This window comes from Emydura macquarii, unplaced genomic scaffold, assembly GCF_026122565.2.
Source record: "Emydura macquarii macquarii isolate MOO-44397 ecotype Brisbane River unplaced genomic scaffold, CSIRO-AGI_Emac_v2 contig_3343, whole genome shotgun sequence".
Taxonomy (NCBI): Eukaryota; Metazoa; Chordata; order Testudines; family Chelidae; genus Emydura; species Emydura macquarii.
Window position 1 is genome coordinate 793769 of NW_027133480.1, and position 26038 is coordinate 819806.

Consider the following 26038-nt stretch of genomic DNA (forward strand, 5'->3'; position numbering starts at 1 on the left):
AGTTCAGGTCACCAACCCCCTCATTTAGGTGAAATACTAAAGGCAGATGAAGGTTGCTCTGGCACATGCTTCACTTCTTAATTTTTTCATGTAAAGAAATTCCCAGTACACTGGTGAAACAGACTCGGCTGTGAGCTTACAACAAATCACATATATACTAGCTGCAGTACTGAATTTATAGGTCCAGATCAAAGATTGAGTAGGCGAATAAAGATACTCCAGAAATACTAGTCCATCCTAGGAAAGCACTAATTGTACTCTAACCTCCCATCAAAGCCATGCAGCTTTCTAATGCGAACAGCAACCATTGTATGGGGCTTAAGAGATTGCCTCGTCTTTAAATGGAAAATCTCCAATGTTTATCCCAGTGCTATAACATTCACTTCCCCTTATGGTACCTACTGTACCCCTTATGGTCCCTACTGCAGAAACCTAAATAAGACTCTGCAGGTATGTTGTAACCATAGGAAGCCGCTCTGGTAAGAGATTCCTTTTATGCTAAGCATAGAGGGCCTGATTCAAAGTCCACTGAAGTCATAGTTGACTTTGGATCAGGCCTACAGGTGGCATAAAACTGTGCTGTTTACACACAGAAATATGAGAACTATTCATGGTAAATAAGTTATTCAATGAATGTATCTCTTACCTAAAAAATTATCCATGAATGGACTTTAATAAATCACAATTATTGAACATTTTATGGGAACACATTTCATCCTATGGGCTGTTCACGAATTGGTCACTTTAACAACTAGCTACTTGTGTCATTGATCATTGTTTCAAGTGCTGGGTAATAACATGACAGGATTCAGTGATTCTAAAAATGAACCTGGCTCTTTATTAAGACAACTATTTATAGAGACGCTGCAACTGCAGCTATCATTCTAGCCATGTGCAGACAGACAGACTTCCTGGTGCCTCCTCCAAATTTTTGCCTCCTGTAATCTGTGCTCCATGCAGGTTGCTACAGTCACAGAGCAGCAGTTCAGGTAGACAGATTGTGATCTACAATGCACATAGCCCACTCAAAGGCTCCCTTGCTCCTCAAATACCCTTACTCCTCTTTGGGGGCATATAACACTGCTCATGATTTGGCCCTTAGAAATCAATGTGTGCAAAAATTATGCTGTGCATTTTGCTTTATAAAACAAATGTGCTATTGCTGATCATGTCCATCAGAACTGGAATGGTGCCTGAATCAGAGCTGGGCAAATTTACGATGGGAGGGGAGGGGGGGTTCTTAAGTGTATTTCTATTCCAATGTTTCTGCTATGTTGCAGGGACAAAAGAGACGTATATGACACATGGTAAACATATATCACACTGTCGTTTTTTCACTAGCTTCTCTTTCCCTCTCTGCTCTATTTTTCAGTGTCTCTCTGCATTTGTTATTCACTTTGTCCACTCTCTGCTCTATGTTTTAACTCCTTCATTGATTTTTTTTTCTTTCTGCTTCTTCTGTTCTGTTTTTTTATCCTACCATTCTCTCCTAAGCAAAAGCATGAATCCAATGATGACGCATATTAGGGCCAAATTCTGAACCCCTCAATAATTGATTGGGATCAAAAGCAGGCAAAACTACTCTCCTACCTGAATTCTCACTGTTGGACATGTTATTGGAAACACAGTGTAAGCATATATTACATAAAATATAGAAACAGGAAAAGAGAACTTATCCTTCTCAGACATGACTCTCTCTGGGGTTAAGTCAGATGTGTTTGAGCCAAAACTTGCATTCAGATTTCCCTGAACTTTGATAAAGTTTGGATCTAGATCTTGCTCTTTGCCTGAAGGTTGTAGCTGGGGCTCATCTCCGATCTATCATAGACACAGTGCCCACGCTCAGTAATATCAACCCCAGCACCAAACAGAGCTCCCCAAATCTTGTATGTTCGGCCAGATTTAATGATGCCTTAAATTGAATGCTTACTCAATTTTTTATTTTGGGGGGGATTGAACACTGCTTCTGATGGGTAGCAGGAATCAGAGTCAGCAGCAGAGCCAGTTTCTGGGCAACCTCACAAGTGCAGCTGGCCTGTGATAGGCTGACAGATTGGCTACATTGCCTGATTGCTTTGAAGAGTCTGCAGATGGCCTCTTAAACCCAGCACAGTGGCAGTTCAGTGACTGCTCAAAGTATTTGCCCACAGCTGTGATGGCACCTGTGCCTACAGCCCTACCTCACTTCAGGTAACCAATCCTGACCCTTGACTCCAATTCCTGACTTCAGCTCTGACCCTTGGCTCTGCCACCTGACCCGACTCTGACCCAGGTCTTCGATTCCTGACTACTGACTGGTCCTCCAAACCCTAGACCTGACTCGTGCTCACATAACTGCCCACATCAGGGACACTGACAAAGGGAATCATAATGTTGAGAAAAAGAGCAGACCCTAGCCCCACCTATTTCTTATATGAATACATTTGCATTTTCTATAGCGATCATGAAATCTGAGCAAGCTGTGCATATTGCATTATGTCCCCAGCTCTTGCTATGACAGAAGAACAATGCAGAATTTCTTTTGTGGCAATATATGTTTTGGGGTTTTTTTTTGAAAGGACTGATTTTGATTTGCACCCTTTCTGTCAGCTAAATGCTTCACACCATATGGCAGAATTGGGCACATGATTTATTGAAAAAGTTATGGAGTGCAATATATGTATGGGGGAAATGTCTCTCTTTCTCCTTCCCTAGTTGAAGTAAAACTAGTGATAGGTATGGAGTAAAATAAGCACTACCCCATCTTCTTACCTCAAGCCTGAAATAAAACCAAACATTTTTTTAGATTCAGAAAAGTTCACTTATTTTTTCACTATTTTTCATGTTTATGCACCTTGCAGTTGCAGATTGCAATTGGTTCTGGAAATGCCAAAATAATATAGTTAGCATTAAGATCTTGTGGTGTTTCTTGCAGAGATGAAAGCAGGTTTTCCCAGTTCTTATGAGATTCCTGTCCATACTTTCCAACTGAAGAGGTTCAGTTAAACTTCAGATAACATACAACTTTATAACTGTTCCAGGCAGTGTCACTGTAGCTGTGTTGGTCCCAGGATATTAGAGAGCCAAGGTGGGTGAGGTAATAGCTTTCGTTTCTACCATTTGCTCTGGAAGCAAGAGGCAATGTTGGTCCTACAAAATATATTACCTCACCCACCTTGTCTCTTCAACTTTATAAACTGGAATTTCTGCTGCCTAAAGACGTCTTGCCTAAAAAGATGTGTCATATATGACATAGACAGTATAGAAGCGCCATATGGCAGACTGTAACCCAGTCAACATGGTTCAACAATCACAAAAATGCCCTTGGGTCTGATTGTGCCTGGGCAAGGTGCAAGCATAATGGGCACAAGGAGTCTCCCTTATTTTTGCCTGCATTTATGGACCTAATTAATTGCACCTGTTCCATGCAGCGAGCTCAAGAACTACCCATCCAAAGGGGTGCTAGTCTTCTTATAGAACGGAGCGTGTCCCTGGCTGGAACTCAATCTGCACTTATCATTAGTGCTTGCTCCCCGCAGGGGGAAATGAACACTGCACCTTCCATAAAAACATTGCAGTAGCTGTGCTTCCAAAGGGCTCCTGGAAATACACTGTGCCTGACAGAGACAAAGCGTCTCCAGGAACTTCTACTGGGGCGCTGTGCCTCCAGCATTGGAATGCCATCGGACAAAAGAAAAATACTCCCCATTTATACCCAACCCACCCCATTCTCTACCAAAGAAGACTGCAGTGTATTTGGTATCCCTCTGAAAGAGATGTTGTCCCTTTAACTGTTAGAGATTAAAGCCATTAAAATGCAATGATTATAATGAGTTCAAAATTAAGTGCAAGTGAGGCTGACTTGTGTGCCGTTAATTTAAAACATTTTCATCTGATATTTGTTTAAAGCACAAGGATGAACAGAATGCATGATTCCAAGTGAAGCAGCCAAACTAAACACAGTAGTCAAAGAACAAGAATTAGGCTTTTCACAAAGTCAAACAAATATACTTAGCTAAGCATCTCAGATAAAAAACAGAGGCAAACCGCTCTTAGAAGGGCTGGTTGTTTGACAAAAACTACCAGTGGAAAAGCATACTTCTTGAATATGCATATGTCTAAAGTATCTTAACAGTATCAAACCCTTGAAATACACTGCAGGGCCAAAAAGATTCCACAGAGGGAACACAAACAGTAGCTACAACAGAAAAGATGAGGAGGTCCTGCGATCTTGTGGGACCACGGATGAGGTGTGCATAGAGGAACAGGTGTGGGGAGAAGTGAAGCCAGAACCTCAGCAAGAGGTTCTGGAGGAGCCAGAACAGAGAGGTAAACATGCGCCAGGGTCTCCCTCACGCTACAGAAGAAGGAGGTGTCAGGGAGAGGTGCCAGGTGCCAAGTACATGCCCATGCTCATGGCTCCATGAAAGAGCCACCATCTGATGTCCCCGGTGGGCTGTGGGGTCAAGGTGGAGTAGAGGTTGGCTCACCGGGGTTCCTCGCCCTCCACAGGTGGTATTAGGTCCCACCACTTGGTCTCTGGGCGGGACACGAGGGCAAGGAAGCAAAGGGTGTGGAGCACGAGCGTGTACAGATGGTCCCTGCACGCAGTCTGGAAACGGACTGGCTGCAAGTCTAGCAGCCGGCTCGGTGAATGGGGAGGAGGCGGCCGGGGGAGGCTTGTGGGGTCAGGGCCTGATAAAAAGATCTGGAGGGCTAGGACTGAGGGGTGGGCGGGGAGCACCCTCTCACAGGACCCACTCGAGGTAAACTCTCCTGGCCCCGAGACCAACCCGGCTGCCCTCTTCTCTGTGGGCCCAGCCCCAGGACATGCTGTGGCAGCGACAGGGCCTGCTCGTCTGAGAGCGATGGGGGGGCCATCCCCACATCCTGAGCGGAGGTGGAGGCGGGCACAGGAGTAGGAGGCTGGATGCTCAAGGTCACCAGCGGTGGCAGGGCCAGTGCCTGCCAGGACCTCAAGGGACCTCAGGGGCCCAGGTGCTCCTCCATGCCAGGCCAGGGGGCAGTCCCTTCAGACATGTCCTGTCACCTGGCAGAAGAAGCACCGGGCCTCCCCCAAGGCATAATGAATTCTGTACTGGGCCCCTTGATGTACTGGATCCCTCGAGAGCCTCCCTGTCATGCGCCACTGCTGGCGGCAACTGGATTTGGACCTGCCGACGGAAAGACAGGACATGACGGAGGGCGGGGTCCTTGCAGCCCAATGGGAGAGGGCTCGCAATGGAAATGGGCTTCCCCAGAGTGGAGAGGAAGGGGAGCAGTCTCTGGTTGGGAAGTCTAACTTCAGTGTTACCCACCAGGGCTGGGAGAATCTGCTGTCCTTTTACAGTCTACCCTAACCTTGGCATTTTCAGGTGGCTACCTTAGGCACAGACGAGTCACAACCTCTATAGCCCAGCAGGGGGGAAGAGACACCAAGGTTATATGGTTGACTAGGTTAGAAGAGTTTATTTGCATGAAGTTCTGCCATGATTGCGCCATCCACACATTGGACTCAGTTCCCCTCTATTACTCCCCCTCACTGAACCTGACAATCCTCTGACAATGACTTCTGACTCCCTGGAAGACAGGTTAGATTAAATACTTATATACAGAGCTGGTAACAGGAAATACCTAAAATCAGTCCAACTGATCTTAAAATAGCTTTTAAAAAATTTTAAAACTTCTGCCCTAAGTTTCAATAAAATAAAGGTTAGGTTTGTCTGACATTGTAATATGTACAGATTTTAAAAATACATCTATTACTATTTCATATGGGATAATGAGAGACGAATAAAAAACACACAATCTTCATAAGGAGAGCTATTACTCACATAGGGCTTTTAGAGGAAAGTCTGATGGTTGCAATTTACCTAATTTGAGACATTGTTTTCCTTCCCAATCATTAGGCAAGCAATCTGTTTGCCTTTTCTTAAATATGTTAGAAGAAACAATTACATTGGCATGAGGGGAGGGGGGATTTTGTTTTGTTTTTGATTTGTTGTCCTTTTAGACAGATTGTTCAAACCCATCTCTAACACTGTACTAAAACATCCAAGGGGACGGACTTGGTCTGTGGCCCAAATCTATAGATCACTTGAACATTCTCTCAGTGATGGGATGCAAAGAATTGGCAAAATTTAGGTAGAGAACAGTGGGTTCTTTGGATACATCCAGGTTCCAAAAAGTAGATGTTTTGTAGGGCTGTATGAAACTGCAAAAACTCACCCAACAAATAAGTTTCTTTTTCACAAAAGCACCCCAAATTTTCCAAGCTCTTTAACCCCTGAAAAGCATAATGCAAGTTGAAGAATTCAGCAGGAAAAGTAATAGCATAAGAAATAATTAGATTTCTAAGAATTTGAGGAAACTCAAGCCAGAGATTAATTGAAATGAGACATAGCCCAAACCTGGAAAAGAAGGCCCCAATTTGGCTCAGCAGGGAGAAGAGTATTTCTGGAAAGGAGGGAAGCGGAAACCAGTCTATGAGCAGGGACTTGGGGATTACTCCTTGAGAAAACAAAACCATGAGCAACATAGCAATTCCACTGGAAAATACAGCACTGATGAGGCTAGCTGAGCGTAGAGCCCAGCTCATTCACTCCATTTATTTATGCCTTAATCCACTCAGGGAAGGACATGCTTTTTAAAGAGTTAAGCAAACTTACTAGCATACCATATCCAGGCCTTCTTGTTCCCACATCTCACCAATGTTGCTTCTCATGGCAGACCTTACCAATCTTTCTGAGGCACTTTGGATCTCAAACAGCTGCTCGCTGTGCAGATAGCACTTTAGTTTCAACTGCCTCCCATACTTAGATGAAATAATTATTATCCACTTCCCCACCGCTCACATCTATCTGGCTTCAGTCTAGAGATAGGGGAACCGGTTCAGGTGAAATAAGAATTTTTGCTCCAAATTCAAGCCAACAAGCAGGTTTCATGGTTTTAAAAGTTCAGTTAATGTCTTTTAAATCATTAGCATTCATCATTTTCACAAGCCTCTGAGCTTTCTGGTTACAGAAGTGCCAAAATACTGCAAGAAAGGCAGTGCTCTCAGCATTTCTGGGCTGCTCAGAACTGTGTGGCCTCTTAGCCAGTTTTTGTACTACCTTGCTGGTTGCAGGCAAAAAGATTTAGGGGGATGGGGGTGTTTCCTACTTGGAATAAACATTCCCTGTAAGTTGTGTGCACATGCTGCCATGCACTTATTACCATGCAAATCACATGGCTGGGAGCACAGCCAGCACCCAGGTCCCGATATGTATGCCAGGTCCTCAACCTGCTTAAACTGCAGTGGCTCCTCTCGGCACTGGGGAGCGGGACAGACCTGAGACTCGCTATCAAGGACAGATAAAGAGCAGAGTGAAAGAAGCAGGGGCTCCTGGGAGGTAAGTGGACTCCTTCAACAGCAGTGGTGGCAGGGATTTCCCTACAACCCCTGAACTCCTCCATCCCCTCCTAGTGGTCAACTAATTACACAGTGGTGTCAATTTAGTTGTTTTCCAACCCCTCCCCCGTAAATTCTAACACCTCTAATTTCAATTCCTGGAGAAAACCCTGTGTGGTGGGGGGATGGCTTTTCTGCTTCTCAGATGTGGCAACCCTCTATCAGAACAAAGCACCAGAAATCCTGCAAGGAAGCCTGTTCTTATGAGGCTTCCAGTTCAGTTTTGCAGACCTAAGAAATTCCAATAGTTCAAACAAGGTTCAGATGAACATTTCAACACAGGGCACTTATCCAATCCAAATGTCTGAACACTGAAGTTCTTCCATCCCTAGCCTAGCCTCTTAATTATGGTCAAAATCTTCTTGCTGATGTTTTCAGCCTGTCACAAGGCTGTTCCTCTAAGGGGAATCATATGCCCTCCTACCTGTAACAAATTTTTGTTTGGGGACTCTATCTGTGCTCTGGGATAAGAGCCTTTGGACTGTTGTATAAGTGTTCCTTTCAGAAGGCTTTATTAAAGAGAAAGATACTGTAAAGTGGAGTGTTTGGCTTCTCCTTGACGGGGCTGTTACTGAGAGGGACCTCATTGTTACCTCATCAAGGGGGAAACTGAGGCAGGCCACACTCAGCCACAAAGAGACAGTGGTGCCTATTGTACACATTCTTAATGAAACTTCCCCATTTTATCCCAAACATCCTTTCCAGTCTGCTCTTTACAGGGATCCAGGAAAACTCTCAAGCACATGTTTTACTTTAAGCACATGAATAGTCCCATTGGTTTTAGCAGGATCACTATTCACATGCCTAAAGTAAGCATCTGCCTAAAATGCTGTGCTCCACCATGTCAAAAAAGCAGCTTTCTGCTTTCCTACTGGGAGATCAGAAGTGGTGTAATTTTCTGCAAGCCCCATGAGGCATGAGCGAGTACAGATACAAAGCAAATCCAAATACATAATTGTGACAGAATACACCCATGTTTACACCTACACTCTACTGTAATAATCTTTGTACAAAGTATGCCTTGTGAGGTATCATTTGAAAAGTCAGAATTTGCTTGTCAGTATCATCCTGATAAAATATGTCTGGCAACCTTGTAATGTGAAGGTAGGAGAGTCCCCTGTATGATGTTGTTAACACATGTTCCAAGCCCCCCAGCCCTGCACAAGCAGAAGTAAGCAAACAGGTCTGTCCTAAACAAAGGACCCTGTGCTTGCCTTAATTTGCATTTAAGTAGTAAACAGAGTCATCAAGCAGGAAGGAAAAACAAAGGAAGCTCAAACAGGTGAGGAAAAAACCCAGCAGGAAAAATCCTTCTACATAGAACTAGGAGACAAAGTGTCTCAACTGGAAATGTTTTTTGAGAAGGGGAGTAAAACTATAAAAAGGAGAGAAAAAAGGCACCTCCTCCTCCACCACCTCCATCTCATTCTCTGCACCTGAGAAGACAAAAGGAAACAGCCATTGGACTCTGGGAGAGGGGTGCTGACCTGAAAGTTTGGTCAGTAATCTACTGCAGCATGTGGGGAGAAAGTTTGCTCTGTAGCTAAGATAGTTTGTTGAGTAGATACTAGAAAGTTTTTCTCTTTATTTTTCATGTAACCATTTCTGACTTTTATGCCTCCTTACTTGTAATCACTTAAAATCTCTTTCTCTGTATTTAATAAACATGTTTTACTGTTTTATCTTCTCCAGTATATTTAAACTGAAGTGTCTGGGTAGCTATGTAAGATAATAAGATGGCATATTATTCCCTTTAAAGGAATAACTGACTTAATATATTTGTACTGTCAAGGAGATGGTGGGGCGGTATTGGGCATACATTTCTGGGGAAAAAGCTGGGACTGAGGGTGTGCAGTATAACCAAAGCTGGTGAGAACCAGGGTGTAACTTGCAGGCTGCAGTTACACACAGACACTCAGGGTGTGTCTTGCATGCTGGAAGGCTGTTTGTGAGCTGCCAAGGTGAGAGCTACCTCAGCAACGTGTTGTAAGGCACCCCAGGTTGCAGGGCAAGGGTGTTGCAGCCCCTCGCTGGTCTGAATTGTACCTTTGAAAGTCACAGTAAAGCTTGCTCAGCAAAGTTTGAATCTTTGGAAAATAGCCAGATGTTAGTATAGCATGATATGTTGTTGCCTGCAGACCCTTTTGCTTGTACTGTAACATCCTATAAATGCTGTAATTCCATAGCTACAGAACAGGCTTTGGAATTTACCTTTGATCCAGCCGCCACAGAGATCCATTCAGGAAAAAAGTGGGCCACATCTTCTTTTCCTGCTATAGCGCCTATGACAGCTGGAGAGTTCTTAATGGGCATAGTTATCTTGCTCCTGGCTGCTTATTCCTCACCCATGAGAATGTCTAACTGTGTTCAATGCACATGTTACAGTTAGCTGCTAACTCTAAGCATGGAAGGGAAGGAACATTCCAGGCAGGCTTCTCTGAGCAGCATACTGTAACCAAGTTACACTGGCTGGGTCTGTGTGTGGTACATCCACACACAGCTTCTAAAGGGTGAGACTCCTCCAGGAGGGGAAGGATCTCTGACCATGAAAGGAAGGGGTGCTTCCTGCCCATGGAAAAGCAATGTGTTCTGAGGATTCTGAAGTACTGGCCACAGGAGGAGAACTGCCTTTGTCCCCTCTCCCAGCAATAAACACATGTTCTGTTGTTACTGAGTTTGTGCCTATGTCATGATTCCAGGGACTCTGCCTGCTTGTGCTAACCCACCAGGAAAGAGTCTGCAAGGTTATACAACAATACTCCAGCTGAAGGTGCCTCCTTCCATGCAGACAAGAAACTGGAGCTATCTGATTCAGGCCCCGTGACTAACCCATGTCACTTTCTACTCCCATCTGCTCCTCATCTCACCTGAAGCGCATGGTTTCATCCAAGCTCTTTTATTGCTGCCCAAATGGCCTGTACAGCCATTCTGTACATTCTGTACTATACTCCAAAGGCTTGTTTAACATGAACAAATACTCTCTAACTCAGATTTGGAGGGGGAAGAAATCTGAGTCTGAATCAGGAAATGAAAGTGAGCAATGAGCATGATTATTGTGCTATTTTATCTCCACATTTATTTCACTATTCAGTTTAGTGAGGACTCTGCTGCTAACATTTTTTGTTGTGCTTTGAAAAGTTTCTGTTGTTCTCTTTGAAAGAACCTTGTGGCTTCCTTCTCTCTTAGTAAATGATTGCTTTTTTACTAGGGTTCAGATATTTACATGGAAGCTTATTTGGCAACACCAAAGATTTCAGATCCATTCGCAGAACTGTAGATAGACAATATAATAGTTGCTTAGGGACATTACTTAGATTGGTTTGAAAAGTGGGCCCACAGGACATTTAAGCAGCATTTTTCCTTTTCATTGCATAATCTTAAAATAGAACTAAATGCCTACAGCGGATTTGTGAGTATTTCTGTAAGCAAGCTTTCTGAGAGTGCTCTGCGGTTCTTTGTGGGTTCTTATTTGTTGTTCCTGGGTACCCATGCATAAATGCCAGCTTACTTGTGGAAAGGTTGTCAGATCCTGAAAGTTGACTTAAATTCTAGCACAAATGGTTATTCTGGAGAAAATTCCTATGGAAAGTGCATTAATCATAATTCACTATTTTCCTTTTTTTGTTTTCAAGTTTGTCATCCAGTCAGGATTCAAAAACTATGCCATATGACTTGCCTGATCAATTACATACTACAAATAACACATTTTAGGGAATAAGAAAGCTGCAATGTATAAGTAATGGGGAACTGTTGAAAGCTTTCAGTGTCACAATATTCCCATATTTTACTAATATGTCAATTCCCCCTAAACTATTCTTGATATTTGTTGTTGGTTTTGCTTCCATTAAAAGTTACCATTTTTATTAGGGTGTCAGAGAAGCAGGAAAGAGAATGGGTGGTCCCTTTTAGCCTTAGTTTGACTTTGTGCCCCTCCTATCTTCTAGTCTGACCACCTGTATATCACAGGCCACCAGTATCACCAAGCACCCTCACACTAAACTCAACAACCAAAATTAGACCAAGGTATTACAGCCCCAGAAGACTAGACTATTATGTGCAACAGGCAGACAAGGGGGGGGACTAAGGTGGCCCTATGCCCAAAGCCCACACAATGGCATGGTAACGATTAAATGCAACAATCGCAGATAATCCTGGCAAGTGACCCACATCCATGCTCTGTAGAGGAAGGTAGAAAAAAAAAATCCCAAAGTCACTGCCAATCTGACCTAGGGGGAAAAAATCCTTCCCAACCCCACATATGGCAATCAGTTAGACCCTAAGCCTGTGAGCAAGAACTAGCCAGTCCAGCAACAGAGAGAAAATGTTCAGTGCCACTCAGAGCCCTGGCCCTCCCTGTCCAATGTCCATCTCCAGCTGTGACCATCCCTGAGGCTTCAGAGGAAGGAGACAAAAAAAATTCCCAGAATACATTGGGGGAGAAAATCCCTTCCTGACCTCTGTCGGTGGCCAGCTGAAATCTTGAAGCACGAGCATTTTGGAACATAACTGAAGACCGGGGTCTGTTGAGCCCTTCCCCTTGCCATCACAAATAACTCCATCATGCAATTGCACCCATACATTTGTCCTGCTCTCTCTTAAAACAAGCCAAGGTTATGGTTCTTCTGATTATGAAGTCCCCATTAACATAGCTCACATATTATGTGGTAAGGAAGGTATTTTTACACTTGCAGTACTGGGATGATGCTGTATCCCTTTGGTGAATTTTAATGCCCATTTCTGTCATTGCCGCCAATTCTAGAAATGACATTGCAGAGCCAGAAAAGCTGGCCTAGTGGTGCTGCTTCTCCCATGTGAATAGACAGCACAGAGCTCAGGGGAGTTTAGGCTGGGGGAGGGAAGGGGGCACAAAGGTGGCATAAAGCTGCCTTAGCCTCTCCTCCCAGTGGTCTGCAAATTGTGCTGCAGTGGTCTACCTAATTCACAATTATCCTTCTCGGGCTGCCCTACAGATCACAGCACAGCCTAGAATCCCTGCAGTGTCATGTGCTGTGGTTCCACCCTCGACATACTTTTTCCACCTCCACCCTGACTCCTTCTACCCCCTATGTCAGGGGTCCTTGCAAGACAGCCTTACAGCTGGCTTCCACAGTACCTGAGTTGCAGGAATCCTCCCATCAGGTGAAATCAGGATTTTATGGCCCTTTACACCACTCCAGCCTATCTACCCAGCATCAAGGGCCTGGAGCAGCAGTGAGAATTTCACCACCCACATGAGGGACCTGGAAGAGTCTGAGGCTGCTCTCCTCACCTGCTGTTAAGGAGCACACAGAGCAACTTGAGGAGAGGTGGAGGATGTCTGCAAAAGTGGCTTTAAGCCCTTGTTCCCTAGCGCTTAGACTGGCCATGCACTGGGCCTGTTTCCTTGCTGCCAATGGTCCATTAGACAGCCAGGAATCATCAGGACAGAGGGAAACCCTGGCTACTCTCCTATTCCCCTGGCCACACCCAATTCACCAGCACCAGGGAATGCGTGTGGGATAAGAGCGGCTACTTTGGCTGTACACCACCAGATGATCCCCAGAACCCCCTATGACTGGCTAGGCCAGATTTAAAACTGCTACTGCAATTGTCTGGAATGTAATTTAGGATTGAGCTTCACCATGCTGGGATGACTGACATTTGAGTCATTTGAGTCTCTCCTGGGTAATGTTTTTGGCACTCATAGCTTCTAAACAAAATTTTGGCTTGGAGCATAAAAAAAACAACTTAAATAATACAAAAAAAGGGTTTTTTAATTTTAATAGGGAGAAAAGCTGAGTCTATACTTCAGAACACAGTGCTCATGCCAACCCAGTGAGTGGATGTCAACTATCATTCTATTTGCCCCTTGTAACATTTTACATCAACTATCAATTATGAAAAGAAATAAAAATGTTTATTGCCAAAGGCTAAGAACTTAAGCTCTGCCTGCATGCTGGAGTTGTTAGCTGCAGTGTCCCACTAAATCCTTTTTGATTTCCATAAGTGTAAGCTGACAACATATCTATGTGAAGAATGATGGGCCTGAGTCAAAATTTAGTCCGAACAGCACTCAGAACCTTTTGGAGATTTAGAATCTGACGCTGGATCCAGTTTCGAGCATTGTAGATTCCCTTTCTCACGTCTATGGGATAACTTGACCCACCATTCAAAAGTGGGGCATATGGGGGAAGTTCAGAATCCAGATCTAAAATTTATGGTTTAGGCACATCTACAGTTTTAATACATTTTGACCTTTCCCCCTCACTTGACAGATGTTTTAGGAAGACACTGACAGTCTATATTATGCTGACAGTTTTACATCTTTGCTTTACTATCTTTGAAGAGGTGAACATAAATATACTCTAGTTGCTGGAAAAAAAATGAACTGGCTGGTTTGCTATTGTTGACATTCCAAATAGTGTCACTTCCCACCACAGTGTAATGAGTCATGCATTCAGACCGTTTACAGTGAAACTTGGTGTGTTAGAGGCAGGAGATACTGGGCCTAGCCCTACACTCCCTACTCCTGCGTAACTTCCATGAAAGTCAAGGGCAATGGAGTTAAGGAGGAAGGTTGTTTTGTATCCTGACATATATAAGGAGCTAAACGAGAGAAGGCTGAGGAGCAGTGTATCTGTAGACTCCCTCCAGGACCCCTCTTCAGGGCCAAATAAAACATTAGAAGCCAAACAGGGAATTAGGGGATGGAGGACTCCCCTTAGTCTCCTGCTCAGTCCCAGTTGGGCAGAGCACTAGGAAAATAGTACAGTTTAGGAGCAGTGGGAACAAAACACTTAGTCTCCATTGGGCTGGTGACTGCAGCAGGTGTCAAGCAGCAGCCCTTCAAGGTTTCTCCTGGCCCCCTCAATATGACTAGGGAAAGCTACAGAAGCTGAAGATCTGCTTTCTGGCATCCTGGAAAGCACTGAGGTTAGTGGGGCTGGAAGCTCCCTCAGGTCTTCTCCATGGGGTTGCATGAAGCAACTGAGGATGGTAACCCACACATACACCCTACATCCTCTCCTTAGAGCCAAGGATCAGGACAACTGAGAAGCTGTAGAAGAGGAATCTTCACTTCCCATCCTAAGGCACTAGCAGTGACAAAAAGATGGGGAAGGCCCAGGAAGCTAGTCTGTCAGACGCAAGTGGGAAAGAAATTGTCTCTCCCTAAAATAGCTCCATAGAGCCGTCGAACCTTACAATCTGAGTAGACAAATCAGACATAGGCAACGATATTATTCCCATTTTACATATGGGGAACTGAGGTATAGAGTGATTAAATGCTTGCCCAGGATCATACAGATTGTCTGTGGGAAAACCAGGAAATGAACTGAGATCTCCTGAGTTCCAGTTTACGGTCTTAACCATGAGATCATCTTTCCTTTCAAGATACCTGGAGAGAAATTCGTCAATTTATAAAACAATCCAAATGATTAAAGCTCATTTAATCTAAATTTTGTGAGAATTTAAACTATACTATTTTTTGTAGCTGGTCCTTCTTATGGAGAATCAGAGGAACATTAAGTTGATCTTAGCAAGATAGCATTGTTGGCAGTCACACACCACAGATAATTCACAAACAGCCCATAGGCTGACATATGTTCACATAAAATGTTCGTTGGATAATGCACATTAATGAATATCAAATTATCTTTAAATCAGAATGGGAAAAAACTCAATCAATCAGAAACTATTCACTAGGAAATCAATATTTTCCATCTCCCTGAATTAGAAGCTACTGAATAGACTTACTGAGAAGAAATTTAGTTACATACACCTGCATGTGAAAATATTTTTAAAACTAAAAAAAACACCTTTTAAAAAACAACTTAGGACTCTGGAACAGAGTTCTGATGCATGTTATCCCCAGTGCTGGTGTGAATCTCCATGCTAGTAACAGACGTTCGTAGTATGCCCATGCTGTAAATTCCAATACATATAAGGAAGGCTGGATTCTCAAGATGTTATGAAGCCTTTCTCTGCTAGATCACTGATTCAATTCCACCTGAGGAATTGCAAATAATGACAGCCTCCTGGAGTTTGCTAGCTTTCGTGAAATCAGCTGTAATATCATTTCCGGTCACAGTGGACAAGCATCCACAATACAGAAACCACCTTCACAATTAGCATTAGACTGAACTAGCCACACGTACCTTGAGGTGCACCCTCCAGGTCAAATTTAAGACAGAGTGGGAAATCTTTCACAGTTGCTGTTCCAGAGAGACAGGACTTCATTCTACAAAGCTCTTAATCTAGCATTGTTCATAAGCAACAAACCCTTTTTTTTTAAAAAAAGATGAAGATATACTTTGATCTTTTATAAATTATAAAAATATCTTGGGTTTGATTCTCTTTTACACTAAGGCACCACTTGCATTAAACTCCACTTTAGAGAGGTTCACTTACTTTAAATCCCTTTTTACTACCCAAGTGGCATTAAAAGAGGCCTTAATGGAAATGGGAATCAGGCTTCTTATCTTAAATTGTGTCTCACTTCATTCCACACTTACACAGTGTGGTTCCTTGTCCTCATCTATTGCCACACACTGTGCTAGCATAGGCTATTTCAGCATGCCATTGCATAATCCAGCACAGAATTTAGACAATTCACAGCTCTCTTCAATATCTTTTGTAATTTAATTTAAACGTGACTAGACAGAGTAGCGACTAAACCAAGAATTCCAGAAGTACTTTAGAAACTCAACACATACTTTCTCTGATGTCTGCATAGGCACTTCGACTTTCATAGGCATCATCTGGCATCTTCTCATTCCCTTTCTTGTTTTTCTCACCTTTCTTGTTGCCATTTTTAGCTGTAAGATGAAAACAAAATGATTTTTACTTTTTTCACTGTCAAATGTATTTAAAAATGGCTAGTAACTACACAATGAATAAAATAATTTGCTTCTGTATGATGGCATTCTAACCCTTCCAAGGCAGCAGATGTTTAGAATACCCTGCTATTCTTTTCCCAGGTAACAGAACTGTAGAAATGTGGGTGCAAAGAATTGTATGTGTCCTTTTCTTTGCCGAACTATGAAGGAGTCAGGTGTGGATTTCTTTCTTGCATTAATGGAATTCAGTTTTTAATGTCTACACAGGCTCCAGTGACAGTTTAATTGCTCCGTCCTTATCATTTGATCAAACATATAAGGTCCCTACCTAGTCAAGGGAAAGACCTGTACATTTGGGTGGGTTTGCATAGTGGTAATTTGTAAGTCAGGAGTAAAGCGGCATAGACAGGCTGACTCTGACCACCTGTAAAGAACATTCAACAATCCCCTCCCAACAGAAAAGAAGCTTGAAAATACTGTACAAATCTTCATGGCATGTGTCCTCTTAATTTTTTATGTATACACCCATTCTATTAAGCATTTGATATAGTGTCGTACTCCAGATTGTCCAAGTGTGGTTCTTTGGAGAGAGTAAAGGGGGAAATGTAGTGCTCTCTCTCTCACCTGGCTTGTGACATTACAATGATTAATTCTCTTTCTGTTCATGTATATCTGACCTAGCCAAATTCTCGAAAGAGTTCTCCACCTGAATTTTAAAATGAACTCATTTCAGCCATGCTTGGACTTCTTTTGTGTCTGCTTTCCATGAACATCCAGAAAATGGAATGTCAAGTTCCCACATTCACATACCATATAATCTATGTAATTCCTGGTAACAAATGCTGCTCGACCCAACAGCAAGACAGGGCTCCCCGAGCCCTTCACCAGAGCCTTTGCAGAGGACATTTAAATGAGCCAGATAAGCATCTGATGCATCCTTTGCATACAGGACAGCACATGTACAAGCACTTCCTCTGTGTGAATGTAATTTAAACTCTGCACCAGACAATAAATCTTACAGTAGCCTAATTGTCATGGGACAATGTGTCAGGCACCACATGGGGTCTCAAGAGTGTGGGGGGGATGAAGTCTAAAAAACGTATGGAATGTTTCCTGATATTTTACTGAATTATATCAGCTTTGTGAGCTAAAGTAGCAATTTTGAGGCCTATGAAGCAGCAACAAAATAAGCAAGTAATCAAGGAAAATTTTCCACGATTTCATTGCACTCCACTTTTTGGTTATTTTCTCAGCATCCAGGGAATTGACTATGTCCATTTCACAAGAAGGAGTAAAGAGTCCAATCGGCCATGGGGCCAGTGAGGGGCCAGTGGTGGAATGTCTCTAAGGAGGCAGAAGGGGAGGTGTGGGTCCCCAAGCTACGTTTTCAGGATTGGGGCCATGAGATATATCTATGTGGCACTGGAGTGAGCAATGGGGAGGAAGTGGTTTGGGAGTAGGGGAGTGACTAGAATCAGGGCTGGTATAGAGGCTGTGGGGGACCAGGAGCTGGAGTTTAGGGGCTGGGTATCTGGGGGAGAGGTGAAATAGGATCGAAGAATTTGAGGGAAGGAGATCCCGGCAGATGGAGGAGACTGAGGTAGACACTCCCAGGAGAGGGTTAAGGGGCTGGAGCTGGGTGGGTCTAGGGTGTGGGGGGCAGAGGGATGGCCCTTACCAGACCTTATCCTGAGTCACAAAGTTGAATTGCTGGGCAGGGTTGCTGCTTTTCTGCCCCATCTCCCCACTCTGCGTTAGCACCCCCTGGTGGCTGGGCTGGGCCTTTCACTCTGGCCAAACATCTGAGACTGAGCCAGCCTGGCACCAATCTGTGCCTCCGCAGGTGTTCTTAGGAAACAGCAGGAGAGTTTCGGCTCCTGGGTGGGACCTGGGCAGGCTGCTCAGTAAAAAAAGGCCTGGCAGTGGCAGAGCCATTCCCCAGGCCGCCTACCCCCTACTCCCTAGAACCAGCAGCCTCAGAGCCAGCTCCAAGTCCTCAGCATCCCCCCTGCCCCATAGACAGAGTGCAGGGAGTCTGGAGAGGCAGCGCCCCCCTGCGAGCTGGCAGCAGTAGCAGCCTGAGCTCCTCCAACACTGCTGTGCCCCATGGGCACGGGGAGCCTGCCCGCTGGCTTGGCACCACACTGCCTCTGAGGCTGCAGCAGCAGCTGAATTCCTAACTGAAGGACAAAACTTTACTGAATGGGCTGGCAGCGAGTGGGGGCTTCATCCATCTCTGCCCCCATCCCCACTGTGGCACCCCTGCCTGTGTGTCCCACAAAAGAAAAAGACTTCTTTGCATATTCTAAAAGTCACCTAATGCTGCTTCTGTCTTGCTCCCTCACCATAAGCTGCCTCCTCTCCCTGGGAGAGTCAAAGCTCACGTGGCTTCTTGAAGTCCTCCCCCAAACCTTAGAGTTCCACTCATCTAGTCAGAGCACAGAGACAATCTGCCTAAACACAACTAAAGAGATCAGACTGAATTTCGAATCTGGGCTACTGGATATTCCTGCCAAATGTTCACATTCAATCCATCAAATATACAAAAAAAAAAAAAAACCTTTTTCTTCTTCTTCTTCCAAAAACCAGTACATTTAAATAATGAATAAACTGGAGCAAATCACAATCTGCCTATCAACATTCCAGAAGTAAATTCAGTCTCTGATCATCTCTCTCAAGCCTATTAAATGAAATCTTGATTTTTTTTAAAAAGGTTGTTTTCTCACCTCAGAGCAGTTTGGACATAGAGTTGTTATCCAAGGTAGTGTGCTAAAATGGTTTGAGTCCTTCCTGAAGGGACATACCCAATTAGAAGTGATGGGAAACTGCACTTGCACCACTAGACCTCCCACTTGTGGTGTCTCACAAGGATCAGTTCTCTCTCTGCTCTTTTTCAACATCTACATTCATCCATTAGGTGAACTGATCAAACAACACGGACTCAAGTGTCAGCAATATGCATATGGTACACAGGGCTACCTATCCTTCACCACATACAACCACACCACTGCCACCAAGATGAACTCATGGATGAGCAGCTGGCTGAAGCTGAACCCCAGCAAGACAGAGGTGATGCTGGTGGGCAGAAAGAAGCATTTGGAAGAGTTTGCAGCTACAATACAGTCTCTTTTGGTTGAAAGTACACATCCACAATTGGTCAGTTCGGTGCATATTCTAGGAGTACTCTTGGATTCCTCACTGACGCTAAGTTCTCACAAAGCAGCATCTGTGAGTAATGCTTTCTATCGTCTCTGATTGGCTAAGACACTGTCCTAGCCTGGCAGACCTCAGTTATTCACTCCTTCACCACTTCTTGGCTGGACTACAGCAATGCAATATACCTGGCCATGAAGCCTTCAGCACTTAGAAAACTCCACCTAATACAGAACTCTGCAGAGCATCTCCTCAACAATACAGGCTACCACAATAACTTCAAGTTTGTTCTCAACTCTCTACACTGGCTTCCCTTAGAATTTCAAATCCAGGTCAAGGTCTCAGTCCTTATACTGGTCCCAGACCATGGAGCGCCTTGAATACATCTTAAAATCACCTAAAGCTATGGGACGAAGACTGTGGCCAACAGCTACCCTCTGCAACAAAGGAAGGTAAATAAAAGTAAAGTTAGTCTGTGTAGGAGACAAAACTTTCTTGGGAGCTGATCTGAGACTTTGAAATAAATTCCCCCAGAAACTAAAGACCATCACAAACCTCATCACCTTCCTATCCAAAGGCAAGACACACTTCTTTGGCTTGCCTTCCCTAACATACACATAACAATATGTACATTTTTAAAAAAGTCTACCAAAACAAAACAAAACACTCCATGTTTGTCCTCCTAGGGAGAGAATGAGAGAACAAAGAACAGATGAGAGTTAAGTAGTCATGTTGCTTAATGTATTACTGGAAGGTGCACAGATACTACAGCCAGGAATGTGATGTAAAAACAGATATAGAATAGAATCCATTGAAGCCAATGGGACTTGTTGATTTCAATGGGCTTTGGAGCAGGTCCTAAATAAGCAAGAACTGAATTAGAAAATACAAATCCTCTTGTGATGGGATCTGTCAATCCAACCTATTACCTTCCAAGGATTACATGGTACAGTTGAATTTATGAAAGTCATAGGGGAGACAGAGGGCAGGATGATACTGGTGCATTGTTATGTAAGTCAAGTGCTCGCAAATACTACTTTAATCAAAAAAATCCCAGGGCTTGCTCTCCTAAAGTCAATAGGAGCCTTGCCCATTGACTTGAATAGAAAAGGATTTGTACTTATATTAATACTTCACAATGTAAAACAGCTGCATTCATGCCTCAATAGTAATTAGTTTAAATTAATCAAGTACATGTCATATGTAATTTGCTATAGCCTTCACACTGTTATGATTTTAGTCCAACTTTAATTCAAAGCAAGCACTGATTAGCACCAGCTGCTCAGCCAAAGGGCAGATCACACATTCCCATTCCTCTGCTTTTCTTCATTCCAGCCCAAATCCAATCTATTGTTTGCTACAACATGTAATTAATCCAACATGCCCCTGCTTCCACTGAACTTCCCAAAAAAGGATCATTTTATATTTACTCTATGTCCATTGATTTCTTTTCTATTCAGTGTATTAAAGTGTTTGTTCGTGTATGTAAATATTTAAATACTTACACACATTTACAGTTAGATTAATAATTATTAGTTAAGCACCAATCAATCATGAGTTCAGCACTACCTGTACTTTTATAAGGGCCAAATTTTCAAAATTGGGTGTGCAAAGCTAGGTTCCTACATTTATATTTCAGCACTTATGCAAGTGACTTGGTTTTCAGAGGTGCTGAAAACCAACAGTTTTAATTGATATTAGGGGTACTAAATCCCAGTAGCATGGCACTTAATGAAGTTTTAGATTTAATCTGCATAATTGTTAGACCACTCCATAGTGCCTCAGATAGTTATTTTGTATATATTGTAGATGGAGCTGCTAGTGCCATCTATACTTAAGGTTCTTCAACACTTCCCATTATAAGTTGCTTATAACTTTACCAGTGTTCAGGCTGAGCTTTAACATGCTGGGTGTCTGCCTTAGGCTGAATTATTTTGGATAGTTTCAATTAAAATGTGTCAGACATTCCAGAGCATGAGTAAGGGGGAAATGTGGTTTTTCCCATGTTAAAAAACAAAACAAAACAAAGAAAAAACCCTTTTATGACAATTTGAGACATTCCAGGTCTTGAAATTTGTCAGAGAGTCAGACTGGGGTCAGGGATGTGCCCTTTGCTGTCCCCCTGAAAAAATGCCCAAAGAGGGCCAAGTTATAAAGCCTCTGAAAAATTTCAGTTCACACTTGACCAGCAGAGACTTGTTAGAGGTTGGCAGCTCAGTTCTCTGCGCTGAACATGCTCCAGCCCAGGGCTGAAAGGACGGAGCAGGACTTTCCCTGCAATTGCTGCAGGCTGTGTGGCACCAATCACCTCATGAGCTCTCCCTGCTCACTGGGCTGGTGCCCAGGTAGCATGGAGGAGGAGGAAGAGGCAGCCACCTGACTGAAATGCAGCAGGAACAGGAACGGGACGTGGGGGAGAGGTGGTAGGGTTGGGACAATGAATCTGGTCATAGATAGCTGTTATAATAGGCTGGGGAAGGCTAAGCCTTCCCTGGTAGAAGCTCTCGCTCTGCCCCTCACCCCACCCACACTCCGCCCCCGCTTTGCCCCAGACTTCAGCCCATCCCCCCGCCTAACTCCGATCTTCCCGGTAGCTGGGGCTCGCCTGGGCTTAATCCCCAGGCAGTTGTGGGGGGAGGGGGTCCCAGGAAACTCCCCCCCCCCCCTCACCTGGAAAGTTGGGGCAAGACGGGAGGGAGCAGTGGGGCAAAGTGGGCCTCTCCACATGGGCAGCACAGCCCACCAATCTGGGGAGAGAGAGGGAAGAGCCACCCCCTCCGCTCTCCGTGCTGCTGGCTGGGGACTGGGGCCCTGCGAGGTGGTGAGTCACACTGGGCAGGTCACCGGGTGAGGAGGGGAGAGACAAGGCCACCAATTGAGTTACTGCTGGGAGCAGCAGCCACTGGGGCGGGAGAGGCACCAAAGGAAGCACTCAGGGCCGGCCAGCACCTCTGCCTCCATGTGAGTTGGGGAACAGCAGGGCTGCAGCCATCCCTGGCAGTGGCATTGTCTCCTGGTGGCATCGCTGCCTCCCCCACGCCCACCGCTTGCACCTCTTCATGGGTTGATCTCAGCAGGGGGGATGGCAGCTGCAGCCCTGATGCTCTCCAAATCACCTGGAGGCAGAGGCGAGCGCTTCCCTCATTGGTGCCCCCGCCACTCCTGTGGCTGCTGCTCCCAGCGTTAACTCAGCTGCTGGCCTTGGCTCCCCTGCCCCACAGGGTGCTGACCTGCTGGTAAGTGACTCGCTGACCACCTCACAGGGTCCTGGGAGCGTGGAGAGGGTGGCTAGTCCCCTTCTTCCTGGCAGGGTGGGCTGTGCTGCCCATGTGGAGAGCCCTTCCTTGCCCCACAGCTCCGTCCCCCCTCGCACAGAAAGGGGCCACTCCCACCCCAATTTTCCTTCCAGGTGAGAGGGGGAAATTTTCTGGGACCCTCCAGCTACCTGGGGGCTAAGCCCAGGCGAGCCCCTAGCTGCTGCAAGGAGGGATCGGAACTGGGCTGATCGCTTGGCCCAGTGGAAAACATGGTTCAATAACTAAAATTGGATGGGCCCAAGTCTCTGGCCCTTAAAGGAGCAAACCACCCTCTTAGAGCCATTAAGGTTGCCCATGCAACCTTAATTCAGTCCCCTTATGCAAATGCATTATAAAAGTCTTTAATTACATGATTACATACAAGTTTTTTCCACAGGACCCCTACCTTTTTAACTCAACAGGCAGGACCTGTCCTGGGGATGAATCAGAGTGGTGTAAAAGGGGTTGTTGTCAGTAGGCCCCTGGCCTCATTTGTTGCAGAAATTGGAAAGTGAATGAGGAAGGAGATTGCAGGAAGAGAAGCAGTGTCTCATGATAGAGGCAGTTGAATGCTGCCCTGGACAATCAAATTCTACCCCTGCCTCTGCCACAGAGCTCCTGAGTGATGCTGGACTTTCTGGAGTATGTTTGCAGCTTCACCAAGGGAAGACTTTTCAATAAATTCTACCAGTGCAAACATGCAAATTTTCTAGACACCAGTTTGGATCATAGGGGGATAACATGGCTGTACATGTTTGTGACTGTCTCACATGCCTGCTGGAGAGTTGTGAAGTGAACTCTGTCACAAACAGGGGACACTCCATCTCAGGGGGAATCCTCCTCCCCCCCCTCGGAAGGCAGTGCTTGCACTATCACATTCCAAGGGCAAGAGCCTGGCACCAGTAGAGGCAGCTTTAAACTGCACTAAACTGCATGTACTTCCCAAATAATAATGCCATCTGCTTTGAAGCTGTTGATCCCCAGGGGAACATCAGGTTATAGGTTTCTTGTACCAGTGCTACCCTCACCCCAGGCAGATCTCTGCCATTAGGGTCCTCTGCCATGGGCTGTACCAGCAGCTGAGATCTGCTGGCCCTCCAACAATTTTCAGCACTGCAGAAATGGTAAATTTGGGGCAATTTAGGTGTATAAAACTTATAAAAAGCTGTTTTCAGTTTTTTGTTGATCAAAAAGTAATTTATTTTTTATCAGTTTTACACTTAAACTGCAACCCTAAATTTAATAATCACCTATATGCAATTTGGAAGAGTTAATGTCACTATGAGAACCTTAGCTCCCCAATTTGCTGAGATGTGGGTATATACGTGTGTCTTTAATTTGCAAATGTTATGCCATATCCTATAAGGATACAAAACTCCTTTTGAAGTCTATAGGAATTTTGCCTGAGCACAGATCATGGGAGTTGGCCCTTAATTTTAAGATTATCGCTTACTACATGTAATAATTTAGATTTCGGATATCCACCAGAGAAATGCAAATACAAAGACAACACAATCAGAGAATGCCCATAGAATAAACTGCCAGACACCTTATTGTAACTGTGTCTTAATAGAACCCACACTTGTGTGCTTACTGACCACAGTTTTATGAATTATTATAACCTGTAAGTTTCCAATAGCTTGTCTTCTTTCAGCCAAAGAAATGAGATGTAATAACTGAAGTGATGGATTATATGGCTACCCTTTCACTTATTTATTTTTCACAAGTGTCTCTTAATAAAAATTAATCCTTCTAGGAGGAACTGATCTCTCTGAAGGAAAATCCCCGTTTACATTTTTCATGGGAGGGCTTTAAAGTGAAATCTGACAGTGCTTCACCTGTTCAAATATGAAGAACATTTAGAGCAAATATGAGTAGGGATACAATAAAAAAAATCACCATAAAACAATCAGATTTTACCACCTGAGTCTCTCTTCATTTGATTCCAAAACTGTAGTTTCAACAAGCCAAATGTGAAATATGATAAGAAGGAAAGTTCATGCACCAGCTGGAGTCTCATTTGATTAATGAAATGCAGTGTTTTTGAAAGTGCCTAACTTGACAGGTGAGAGGGAAAGGGTAAAAGTGCATGTGAGATTTCCAAAGAGCTGAAAAGCTTAGGTGTTAGAAGTTAGTATGTGTCATCATTATCAGCACATTTATATTACTATCATTATTAGGGTATTGATTTATGTTAAAAGTTAGAGTCAGCGTGAGACTCAGCGGAGCTCTTAAAGTTTGGAGGAAGAGGTGGAAAGTTACCTGGTGGAATCTCAAGAACGGATTTTTCTTTTTTGTTGCCTTTCTTCTGTTTTAACTCTTTCTTGCCTGGTCTGAGCCTTGGGGGCTCTGCAACAGGGGCTGTTTCTTCCTCTCCATGTTGCTCTGTGAAAGGGGAAAATTCCTCATCAGGACCTGGAAAGGAATAATAATGATCCCTGTTTATAATCTCCTGCAGGTAATAATCCTGTTCATCCATGATTAAAGCCTGGGTTAAATCCCCAAACAGTGCTAGCCCAAAAGCACAGAGAGCAAGACAGAGCTGAGAAGAAGAGGAGCCTTTCTTGCTAAGGGGAATCATTTTTGTTTTTAAAGCCGCACAAAAGCTCCACTATGAGTCCCAGATCCGTATTCAGCAGATAGGAAAAACAGCAAGCCTTGGTAGCTGGTGAATCCCAGGACGTGTGGAGGGATAAAAAGTCCAGTCTATGATAAGTGCTTCTGCATTAGACTAGTTTGCAAAAGTTGCAAGAAGTGCAGTGAGAGTGAGGGCTGAGGAGGGAGGGAGGCAGAAGCCCGAGGTGCATGTGATCATAGGACTCACCAGCCAGACACATATACTGAAACACATGGGGGAAGAGAGCGAGCTCTGCTCTGCCAGCACTTGGCAGGTGTGACTGCAGAACACTCCGTCTTGTTTTCTTTCTTGCTCTCTTTTTTCCCTCTCTTTCTTTCCCTGCAAAAACCAGGGTTACAAGATACAGTTTCAGCCATATGTCTCGGCTTCTGCAACTCTTCTGCTAGGTGGTGTTGGCAGCAATAAGGGCTGGGTTCAATATGTAGGGGTTCTTCCTAACAGTAAGGAACAGAACTGGTTCAAGCCCCTACTCGGTAGGTTAGGAAAACTGAACACTGTCTTTGGGCACATTTAAGAAGTAATACTTCCCCACTCGCAAGCCCTGAGTCTGTGTATAACAAAATAAAAGTTTTATTAAAAGGGAGAAGGAACCCAGAATTCATTTGGTAAAACACTGCAACTATGATTCAAAAGCATGCAAACCATAAACAAACACCCATTCCAGAGTATATCAGGCAGTGTCTTTTGCCTCAGTTTCCCATCTTGT

General features: G+C 44.2%; 1 protein-coding gene across 3 annotated transcripts in view; it reads right to left on the reverse strand.

Moving 5' to 3' along the window:
• The window catches only part of CPXM2 (carboxypeptidase X, M14 family member 2), a 103761-nt gene extending 78396 nt beyond the window's left edge, over window positions 1-25365 (reverse strand). For all 3 annotated transcript variants that reach the window (XM_067533390.1, XM_067533389.1, XM_067533391.1), the window contains exons 1-2: window positions 24957-25365; window positions 16123-16224 (exon numbers count right to left, since the gene is read on the reverse strand). In XM_067533390.1, coding sequence (XP_067389491.1) covers window positions 16123-16224; window positions 24957-25275 — 421 coding nt within the window. In that variant the 5' untranslated portion in view covers window positions 25276-25365. The remainder of the gene's footprint in view (window positions 1-16122; window positions 16225-24956) is intronic.
• Between the last annotated feature and the right edge of the window lie 673 nt (window positions 25366-26038).